Here is a 12,154-nt window from a genome sequence, read left to right as displayed (position 1 = left end):
CTATCTGATTTAGGATAGGTAAAGATCCTTTCCCAATCTGTTGGTGGTCTTTTTGTCCTATTGACGGTGTCTTTTGCCTTGCAGAAACTTTGGAGTTTCATTAGGTCCCATTTGTCAATTCTCGATCTTACAGAGCAAGCCATTGCTGTTCTGTTCAGGAATCTTTCCCCTGTACCCATATCTTCAAGGCTTTTCCCCACTTTCTCCTCTATAAGTTTCAGTGTCTCTGGTTTTATGTGAAGTTTCTTGATCCACTTAGATTTGACCTTAGTACAAGGAGATAAGTATGGATCGATTCGCATTCTTCTACATGATAACAACCAGTTGTGCCAGCACCAATTGTTGAAAATGCTGTCTTTCTTCCACTGGATGGTTTTAGCTCCCTTGTCGAAGATCAAGTGACCATAGGTGTGTGGGTTCATTTCTGGGTCTTCAATTCTATTCCATTGGTCTACTTGTCTGTCTCTATACCAGTACCATGCAGTTTTTATCACAATTGCCCTGTAGTAAAGCTTTAGGTCAGGCATGGTGATTCCACCAGAGGTTCTTTTATCCTTGAGAAGAGTTTTTGCTATCCTAGGTTTTTTGTTATTCCAGATGAATTTGCAAATTGCTCCTTCTAATTCGTTGAAGAATTGGGTTGGAATTTTGATGGGGATTGCATTAAATCTGTAGATTGCTTTTGGCAAGATAGCCATTTTTACAATGTTGATCCTGCCAATCCATGAGCATGGGAGATCTTTCCATCTTCTGAGATCTTCTTTAATTTCTTTCTTCAGAGACTTGAAGTTTTTATCCTACAGATCTTTTACTTCCTTAGTTAGAGTCACGCCGAGATATTTTATATTATTTGTGACTATTGAGAAGGGTGTTGTTTCCCTAATTTCTTTCTCAGCCTGTTTATTCTTTGTGTAGAGAAAGGCCATTGACTTGTTTGAGTTAGTTTTATATCCAGCTACTTCACCAAAGCTGTTTATCAGGTTTAGGAGTTCTCTGGTGGAATTTTTAGGGTCACTTATATACACTATCATATCATCTGCAAAAAGTGATATTTTGACTTCCTCTTTTCCAATTTGTATCCCCTTGATCTCCTTTTGTTGTCGAATTGCTCTGGCTAATACTTCAAGTACTATGTTGAAAAGGTAGGGAGAAAGTGACGAACACGTGAGATTGTGTACTATCTGAATGTCATTTGTCAAATTGAGCATCAAACTTTTTATACACAAGAAAATAGGATACTTAGGTGACACATTGGCAAAGTACAAATGAGGTTACTGGATGCTTAATGGCTCTTACACAAAACAGAGGAATGTAAACACAAAGACTGGCAGGAACTGGTCAATAAAACAACTGAGACAAAGTCAGCCCTATCTAAGGTCAGCTAAAGTCTTAGAAGCCAGGTGTGAGGTCTTACACTCCTAGGGCAATGGCTTTCACACCCAAGTCATATTTCTAATTAGGGAGTTTGGCTCTAGCTAACCATCTCATTACCCTAAAACCACAGCCAGATCTACTGCCTAAACCATTGTAAATTCCTGTATGTGGGAGTGATTTGGCTTTTATTCTAAGTGATAGTGTAATACCAAAGGCAATTCTGAATGTCACTGAATAGGCAACACTGAATTCCAAACCCATGGTCAGCTCAAGGACTTTCTAGGACATTGGAACACTGGCAAAGGCTTAGCTATGTCAGAAATCAATCTTAAAGGGCACTTATAATAAGATATTACTAAAAGAGAGCACATGGATCTGTATACCAAACTAACAAGGGGATAGGGTATGAATATATGGGTTATGAGAATGCCAAAGCTCCAGGAGTTGAGTTCCTTTTGAAACTCTTTGACTCATGAGTGCTTCCAGGGCTCTTGGACTGCCAAGCGGACTTCACTACAGTGTGCATGTGCGGCATCCTGGTAGACACAAGAGTCCAGTAGCTAAGGGTCTATTTTGGCCATGCATGTGAAAAAACTAACATGGAAGAACTATGGCCTGGATAGATAAAAATAAAAAAAAAAAAAAAAAAAAAAAAAAAAAAAAAAGAACTGGATTCCTGTAATCCTTTGTATGAGACAAGGTTCCCTGGTCCTGCTAGAAATCTTGACTCACTAAAACTTCAATTATTGGGACTAGGAGTGGTAATAGCACATGTGTTTAAACCTAAGCACTCCAGAGCCAGAATCCTCTGTGATTTTGAGGCTAGCCTGGTTTACACAGTGTGTCCCAGGTTACTCTAAGCTACATAATGAGATCCTGGACAAAACCAAAACCAAAATTGAACTAGTACTTAAGTTTTTGGGGAAAACTGACCTACCTAATGGAAGGGTGATTTAAACTTCTGCTGGAAGCCCCACATGCCTGGGCCAATCATTCTTTAATGCAGTCACTTGGGAAATTCAATGGTGTGGATTCCCAAACCACTTTGAACAAAACATCTATTCCTTGTCTAGTTTCTCTAATCTCTGACAGGACCGAAAAAAATGTCAATGCAGGTATCAGGTACCATGCCCTTTGTGGGCTATACTGGATATGTTGGGTACACAGCCTCGATTATACTTTTTCTCACCTAATCAGGATTGTGTGTTTTGGGGACTAGCTGTACAATTTTCTACCTGTTCCAACTTACCAGAGGGGACCATTTAGAAATCTAAAGTACTAGCCAGGTGGTGGTGGCACTCGACTTTAATCCCAGCCCTTTGGAGGCAGAGGCAGGCAGATTTTTGAGTTCGAGGCCAGGCTACTATGCAAAGTGTGTTTCAGGACAGCTGGGGGTATACACAGAAACCCTGTCACGAAAATAAAAAAATAATAATATAAAAAAAAAGAAAGAAAAGAAAAGAAAAGGAAAGAAGAAAAAAATCTAAAGTACTGGTAGTCGCAAAGTAAATGGTGTGCCCTTGAAATTGGCAACTAAAAAGAAAATGAATGGCAATCTGAGTGTAAAAATCCATTAACATGATCCAGCTACCTGGACAGAGTCCTGAGGCTACCAAACTCCCATGTATATGTGAAACCATATTTGCAGTATAAGACACAGTTTAAATAATTATTAGTATAATATTATTTTGTGACATAAAATTATTAACTGTACAATACAAGAAACATTGAATTTATTACTACTATAACTCCAAAAGCCCTTAATATACATTTGTATAATAGTATCCTCAGAGGATTGAAACCGTCCACCCTACAGGAAGCTCCTTAAGCAGAGAGATAAACAACTCAAAAGAAATCCAGGAAGCTCTTTAAGCAGGAAGGCAAACACCTTCAAAGAGCTTCAAGGAGTCCCTCAAACTGACAAAAGTCAGTAGGCTTCTCCCTGCCAAAGAAAGGAATAAAAGCTGAGAGTCCCTCTCATATGCAGAAAGATGAGGTACAAAAGAGAAATATGAGGCCAAGACTTAGAGCATTTCTTCCTGGAAGGTAAAACCCTGGACAATCCCCAACCTTATTTTCCCTAATCTCTAAAATACATCCAGAAAGAAGCTCTTTGTTCTCTATAGCCAGTAAAAAGCCTTTTTGTTTCGGTGCCTTACAGCCAGAGATGTGATAATTGTAGGAAGACCTATAGGGATATGGAGATAGAGAGGATATGCAGACTACTCCCCACCCATAGCCAAGATTACTCCCAACTCCTCCCAACTCTCCCCATCTCCTCCGAACTCTCCTCCCAACTCCTCCTAATTCTTCATCTAGCTGTTAAAACCCCCTGTTCTTACTGCTCAGGGTCAAACTCCCCTGCCCTGCAAGGCAGAAGGAGTTTGTCCTCAGCTAGATTTAGTAAAAACTCTTGAATTTGGCATCAGGGGGGTTTTCTCTTGAGTCTTTGGGGTGCTGGCCAGCTCATCCTAGGACTTGAGTGGAGGCCCAGCTTTTGGTGGTCTTACATGTGGGTGCTCATTTGCTGAGATTTGTGGCCTACCCCAGTTCTCAGAGATCCCCGCTGAGAGGTAAGATCCTGCCTTTGTCTATGTCATTGTCTATGTCTTTTTCTGCAGGCTTTTTTTGAATTTTGTATTCTTAGTTTACAGTAGCCTGTGCACATGAGAGCAACAAATTCCCTGTCTGGGATGGAGGGGAGGGTTACTGACAGATGTGTCAGGAGTAACTGGCATTAAAGTAAACCTTAACTAGATTGGCTTTAGAGACCAGCAGAAAAGATTGGACAACACTCCTAACCTTCGCCTTGTTCCCAGGGAAATTTATACTTACACCCTTTGAACTCCTCCATGGGAGACCTAATGAAGCAGGGAGAATGTTTGACCTGGTGTTCCTTTTTCCCAACCCCTGCCAGCTCACTTGAAGGCCCTATAACTGATCAAAAATGTTTCCTTGGAATTGCTGAAAAAAAAATCAAACAAAGACACACAGACACACAGACACACACACAGACACACACACACAAACAAACAAACAAACAATACATAGGTACCAGGAACCACAATGGGACCACATCAATTTCAAATAGAGCATCCTATCCTGGCCTGACACCACCTTTCTAACAACCATAAACCCAGACGAAAAGGACCCTAACTGGTGCTTGTGACAAGCTCTGCTGCTGCTCCTCCAGCCTGTGTCTGGCTCCTCCTATTGGCCCCACCGAGGCCCACTGACCCAGCCCTGCTTGCACTAACTGGCCTTGGCTCAGGAACTGAACCTCCTCCCTCCATCCCACCTCTGGTGAGAAACTCTTTAGTCTCATTAAAGCGCTTCTGGGGCTCTCAATGTAACAAATTCTGAAGATGTGACCTCATGTTGGCTTTATTTGACAGCTGGGCCAGAGGTTTAATTTTCCTAGTTCTAATATTAGAACTATTTACTAGAAGGAGTAGGGTATGTGAGACCCTGTCTTATAGCATTTATCCCTGGAAGGAAGAGCCCTTGGACATTTCCCAACCTTTTTTTTTTCCCTTGATCTCTAAATAAACATCAGAAAGAAGCTCTTTGTATTCTATTGCCAGCAAAAGGCTTTTTGTTTCTGTGCCTTACAGCCAGAGATGCGATAATTGTAGGAAGACCTACAAAGATATGGATATAGAGAGGAGGTGCAGACTACTCCCCCACTATACCCCCACCTATAGCCAACTCTCCTTCCAACTTCTTCCAATTCCTCAGCTAGCTGTTAAAGTCCTGTAATGTTACTGCTCAGGGTCAAACTCCCCTGCCCTGCATGGCAGAAGGAGTTCCTCCTCAGCTACCTGATAATAAAACCTCTTGCAGTTTGCATTAGGTGTGGTTTTCTCTTGAGTCTTTGGGGTGCTGGGCAGCTCATCCTGGGACTTGAGTGGAGGCCCAGCTTTGGGGGTCTTACAGAGTCTTGGTGAAGTTGAGACTAGTTGTCTGAAAGAAGCAGAAACAAGAGGGAGCTGGAGCTACCTTGCCTGGAAGAGGTTTAGATCCACTGAGCTACATTGAAAGGATTCTCTCCAACCTGTTGAGCTGTCTGCTCTATTCTCCAGGTTCCCGTTTTTGTGGACCATAGTGGGGTGGGCTTTGGTGGTACAGCTGTCCCTGAGTCATTTCTGCTCCTGTAAGTAACCCCTCACACTTATTCCTGTAAGGAATCCCAGTAAAACTCATTCATCAACCAATTTGGAATTCAGCAACATTTATAGCATAACCAGTTCTAATTCCACCACAGTTAATGCAATAGCCAACATTTGGCCTTAATTATTACAGATTGATTATTTTTGCTTGTTTATTGTGTATAAGAATAACTCAGTGAAATTCTACCTTTCTCCCATATGGATTCAGTCCTTGAAATCCAGATGCCAGGGAGCAAAAAAAGAAATTTGACTTGCTGAGCCTTCTTGCCAGCTCTGATTTTGCCAACTTTAATGCTTATAGCAGAAACATGGCCTAAAGTCAAAATATTTGTATTTATTTATTCAAATTCATTTGTTTATTTAATATATTCGTGTGTGCCTATTCTCATGCCACAGTACACAGGGTTTTTGGGCATTGCGGTTTTTAGTGTCTTTTTTGGGGTTCTATTTTTTTTAAGGTTATTTTAGAGTTTTAGGTTTTTTTTTTTCATTAGTTTGTTTTATATTTTGTTTCTTTGTTTCATTTGTTTTTTTAGTAAGACTTCTTGAGTTCTCTTTAGAATTTTAGATTTTTCTTTAGGGTTTGTAAAGTTTTAATTATGTCTTTTAGGATTTTTTTTTAAGGTTCTTTCATATAAAAAATAATTTTAGGGTTTCCTCAGTGTTTCAGGCAACTTTTTAAAGACATGTTGTTGTTGTTGTTGTTGTTTGTTTTGTTCTTCTGTTTTTTTTTGTTGTTTTTTTGTTTTTTTGCTTTTACAATTTTTAAGGTCTTTTTAGGGTTTTTGAGATTTTGGGGAATTTTAAGGCATTTTTAAAGTGTTTTTAGAATTTTTAATGGTCTTTTTAGAGTTCCTGTTTTTTTGTTTGTTTGTTTGTTTTGTTTTGTTTTGTATTTTTGTTTTATTTTTTGTTTTGTTTGTTTGTTTAAGTATTTTCGGGTCTCCTTTCTGTGATGTCCAATGGCTTTAATCCCAGCATATGGCAGGCAGAGGCAGGCAGATTTCTGATTTCAAGGCCAGCCTTGTCTAAAAAGTGATTTCCAGGACAGGCAGAATTACACAGAGAAACACTGTCTTGAAAAACCGTAAAAAGTATATAGATAGATAGATAGATAGGTAGGTAGGTAGATAGGTAGATAGATAGATAGATAGATAGATAGATAGATAGATAGATAGATAGATAGATAGACAGATAGATAGATATAGATAGATAAGATACATAGATAAGATAGGTAGGTAGGTAGTTAAGTAGGTAGGTAGGTAGATGATAGGTAGAAAGGTAGATAGGTAGATAGATAAATATAAAGTATTTTAGGTTATTTTAAAAGCTTTTTAGGTATCTTTTAGTGTTTGTTTAAAGATTCTAAAGTGTTTTAGGGTTTTCTTTTTTAAGATTTTAAGAGTCTTTTAGGGAGTTTTAAGTATTTTAGAGTTTTTAGGATGGGGGCTTGAATGACAGGGATTTTATGTAGGGTTTTAGTTTTTTATGATTTAAAAATATTTCTGGATTTTTTGGGATTTTAGGGTTTTCTTGAGGTCTATATTTGGAGAGGGATGGATGTTTCTTGATTTCTTTTGAATTTTAAAGTATTTTAGGGTATTAGGGTCTTTTAGGGCTTTTAAAGGAGTTTAGGATTTTTTTTTAATTTCTTTTTTTTAAGGCTTTTGTTTTGTTTGTTTGTTTGTCATTGTTTATTTTATTTTATTTTTTAGAAATTTGGTATATTTTGTTAGGGCTTTAGGGTCATATATATATATATTTCTTTTCTTTTTTTTGGTTTTCTTGATTTTTTTAAACTTTCAGTGTTTTTTGGGTCTTTTACAATTTTTATATTTGCCTCTCACCATTTGTTTATCTCAGATTTTTACTGGCCTTATTGTTTCTGACCCGATCCTGTTCCTCCAACGAGCTGATTGTGAACTGGTTGTGGTGGAGCTTCCGGGAATCAAAGTTGTCGATGGTTGTGGGACTGGATCTGGAGCAGTGGCTCTGGCCCAGGCCCAGTTTTCGGCCAGAAGGAAAATGTATCTCTACCAGGGCAAGACAGATATGGATTGCTTTCACTGGGCCCCTTGAGGTCCCAGGTAGGCACAGTATTGTGGCAAGCGGTATCTCATCTGTGAGCTTGGCTATGACAGACCTCTTAGTAGTCAAGATATCTCTGTATGTGGGAGGAGTTCTGGAACACCAGCTCTGCTGCAGGGAAGAGTTGTGGCATCATGATAAAGTCTTATCCCTCTGGAATGATAAGACAAAAAAAGCTTTCCTTCTACTAGTTGACTTGGTAATAGTGGTTGATCACAGCAATAATACAGCAATTGCTAACTCCCCTTTATGTTCATTATGATAAGTAATATATTAGGTTTTCTATCTTTCTGCAAGAGAATACTATCACTCAACCTCACACATGCACGAAATTATATAAAAATGGCCTCAAACCCGTAGGAGAGCAAAACTATGTTAATTACCTTATTCCAAATCTGTGTTAACTCACCTAACAAAACACTCTCCTTCCATCCATTTTCCTCCAAATGCCTTGATTTCAGCTACTGCTACAAACACACCAGTAGTGACCCACCTGACAGGCCGAAAAGCCTAGACATGGTCCCGAGGCGAAAACTTCACGGAAACTTAGTCTCCTGTATTCATGGTAACCTGTATAATGAATGTTCCAATGTCCTTGCTTTAGTCGGTAAATGGATCTGTGTGCTTTCCCTTAATATTGCTTTTTTGTAAGTGCCTCTAAGGATTGATTTTGACATATTGCTAAGTTAGATACCTCATCTAGGAATTCCTGTCCTAGGCATTCCTTGAGCAAACTATGGTCTTTGAATTCACCTAGGATGCTGCCTATTCAGTGACATTCAGATTTACCTCTAGTACTGTAAGAGAGATAATGAAAGAAATCAGGCATTACTATCTGTTCCACAGAGTTAGAATTCTCAGGGCAAACTACTACCATATGCAAGAATTTACTATTATCTAGGAATAAGAAAGGTTGTGTTATAAGAAGAAACCAGAATAGATAATTAGAACTATAGATAGTTGAGCTTCAAACATACACAGGAATTTGCAATGACCTAGGGGCCCGGGGTACTATATGATAGACTAGAAGAGGAACTATTGCAAGGGCACAAAACCATTGCCTATGACTTCTAAGATTAAGCAAACCTTAGGGAAGGCTACTTTTGATCCCAGTTTTTAACATTGAATTTTATCCCAATTGGTCCCTGCCAGTCCTTTGTAGGCATTCCTCTATTTTGTGTAAAAGTCACTTATAAGACTATTGCTCCCTTTGAGACAAATTACATTCAGATCCACACTCCTTTGTGTCCTGTCTGTTTCTCAGCCTCTCTTCTTGTTAAATCCTTGCCCACCTTTACTCAGAATCCAAGATATGCCCATGGAGCAAGGACCCAAGTGAGGTTTGTCTGTGGCAAGCTACCTTTCAGTTGACTAAAATTATATCATATATATATATATACACTCCAGCTCTATTCAGGTACCCCAGGAGAAGGCATTAGATCTCATTATGGATGGTTGTGAGCCACCTAGTAGTTACTGGGATTTGAAATCTGGACCTTCAGAAAAGCAGTCAGAGCGCTCAACCACTGAGCCATCTCACCGGCCCTATATACCACATTTCATCTATTAAGTTCATAATGGAAAAGAAACGATTCCATTTCCTAGCTATTGTGAATATTGCAATAAACATGCCTTGAACATATATCAGATGTAGGACGTGGGATCTTTAAGTATTTGTCTTGGTGTGTGACAGCTAGACTATCTCATAAGTCTAGTTTTGAAAACCAGTGTACTAATTTACACAGTGCTGCCCATGTTTACATACCACCATGGATACATATGGGAGAGGAAGTAGTCAATTGATCCCTATTTGTAGAAAATGCAATCCTGTCCTTAATATTTTCAACAGAAAACTTATATACAAACAGTTCCAGCAAATTGGAGTGATACAAAGTCACATTAAAAAATCAACATATTTATATATGCCATCAATGAACTTGCTGAGAAAGAAATAAAGGAAGTAAAAGCCAATTCCTAATAACATTTTTTTAAAAATAATAGGAGCTGGGAAATAGTTAAGGGGATATTGTGCTTGCCACACAAATGTGAGGAAAAGAGTTCAGATAACCCAGTACCCAGTGTTGAGTGAGTGTGTCTGCTCACCTATACTCTGAGCAGAGGAAGACTGGAAATCCTGGGTCAAGCTGCCTTGCTAGACAACCCAAACCCTGCTCAGTAAACAGAGTGAAAGTCATCAAATTACACAGCTTTAACATGTGGTCTGTACATGCACATGCACACACATGAACATATACACTTACATATATGTAAAGCTTCATACATGAAAAAACATTATACATACATGCCATTAAGATCCACCTCCATTCTCCCTCATCCACCCTACACACACACAAACACTCACACACACACACACACACACACACACACACACACACACACACACACAGAGAGAGAGAGAGAGAGAGAGAGAGAGAGAAAGAGAGAGAGAGAGACAGAGACAGAGACAGAGAGACAGAGAAAGATAGACAGAGACAGAAAAACAGAAAGACAGAGACTGAGAGAAAAAGAGAAGGGATGAGGAGGAGTCATAAGAAGATAAATTGTAAGAAAACATTAAGACAGGACAAACAAGAGTGTCTTACTGTTCCCACAAAACTCTGCTAGGAGAAATAGCATAAAAGCACAATGGTGTCATCAATACAGCTCCAGTCATGAAAAAGAAAGTACACCAAGGCCCTATTAAATATCCAAACCAACATTTTGTTTGACTGACTTCCAGTGTCAAGCTTTTAACATGCCAAATGTCAAAAGATATTAATTTAGTTTACAAAAAGACTTGGTCTTATGTCTTTCCTGGTCATTCAGTTGTTTGTTCATGTAAGAGAATAAACTTAAGAAAAGGAATAGATTTTAAAAGCTTTATTAAAGAATATTAATTACTGTGTTAAATGCTACAAACCTATTCAGTTATTTTCATTATTACATTTACAATGAATAAAAGTCATTTTATTTGAACAACATTATAATGCTGTTATTAATAATGATATGTTTAAAAACATATCCAATATTTAGAAAAATTCACCGAAAACTTTTCAAAACATAAGTCAAGTAATCACCTTCATAGATTTAATTTCAAAGTGAAAAATTGAACTTTCTTTTCAATATCACCATGCTTAAAACAAGCATATCTCCATTTATAAACCACTACTCCTTTTGCCTTTATAGATTATCTGAAAGAAACATAGTAACAGTAACTTAAATCCAGAAAGCTATTTTGTTCTGACATTAAGAAAAAGGTGTATATTATCTGAATCGATACATATAATTTCCTACCCATTTTACCATGCAGCAAGTTCTTCATGCCTAGCAGGATTGTTCTGTTACTTAAATTCAATGTTTTCAGAGATAGCAAAAGACCAACTAGAAATTCAGATAAGAATAGTTAATACAGAATTAGCCAGGAATACAAGTTACCCCAGATTGTAGGAGAAGAGTGGATATTCTGACAGCAAATAGCTTTTAAATATAAACTCCTGAGATAAGTTGGAGTTAAAAAAAAAAAGAGAGGGGGTGGTAAAGCATTCAAGAATTCCAAGAAGAAAGAACTTATGGCATAGCACTGAGGCAATGGCACAAGGAAATAACTGGTTGATAGAAAGTGTCCCTGAGTTTCTGAATGATGCAAGCCTTTATTGCTGCATAGCCAAAGGGAAACAGAAATCTTTCACAAAAATCAAAGAGAGGAGCCAAATAAACACCTTTCATCTAGCAAGATCAAAAACTTCTCTTAGAAAACTGGCAAAGTGTACAAAACAGGCAAAACAAGTTTCTGTGTCAGTAAAGTAGGATCTTCACTTATAGCCTCAATTTTACACTTTCTCAGTGTACCAATTTCTATAAAACATGACCTTTCAAAGAATCAGCTTGACTAAGTGTTTAATAAACAATCCTGTGCAACTATATTCTAGCTGCATCATTGGACTCAAACTGAATTTTCCATGTGTTGCCACTGATGTGAGCCATTATCCTGTTGTGCTTCAGGAGATTTATATGACCTTCAACAAGCAATCCAAATATGAAAATGAATAAGAACCCAACTTGCTAACTGTGACAGACAAAACAATTCTTTAAGGCCACTAGTGCTACATTCAGGAGTCCAACTTTGTCTGTGTTCTGAATCTAGTCAAAAACAGTTAAAATATTGGAAATAAAACTTGCATCTGTACTATAAATAGATTACTGTTTTGCCCTTATTCTCTGAACAATAACATGTTAATTGCACAGTAATATTTCAGTAAGTATTAGTCATTCAGAGATGTCTTTCAGCATCCAGTTAGACTCACAGTTGTCACAAATTTATCTAGGAGAGGTCGTTTTTAAAATACAGAATAATATCTGTGATATCAATTCCATGCATTCTTTGCTCTATTCAAATACTATCACCTGTTCTTTCCCTAGCAAGTATGCCAGTGTTTGTCTATCCCCATAGCCTCTGAGGAGGAATTGTATGGATAAAACTTACCCATTCATTTATGAGATGGAAACTGACGTCACTGAAAATC

General features: G+C 38.1%; 1 protein-coding gene across 1 annotated transcript in view; it reads left to right on the top strand.

Moving 5' to 3' along the window:
* Positions 1-11,616, top strand: part of Gm21996 (predicted gene 21996) — a 45,230-nt gene extending 33,614 nt beyond the window's left edge. The window contains exon 8 of the mRNA XM_011251108.1: positions 11,561-11,616. Within this exon, the coding sequence (XP_011249410.1) occupies positions 11,561-11,583 (23 nt within the window). The 3' untranslated portion in view covers positions 11,584-11,616. The remainder of the gene's footprint in view (positions 1-11,560) is intronic.
* The last annotated feature ends 538 nt before the right edge of the window (positions 11,617-12,154 follow it).

This window comes from Mus musculus, chromosome Y (genome assembly GCF_000001635.26).
Source record: "Mus musculus strain C57BL/6J chromosome Y, GRCm38.p6 C57BL/6J".
Lineage (NCBI taxonomy): Eukaryota > Metazoa > Chordata > Mammalia > Rodentia > Muridae > Mus > Mus musculus.
The sequence above is the reverse complement of the archived record's forward strand: the minus strand, read 5'-3'. Positions and strand labels throughout refer to the sequence as shown.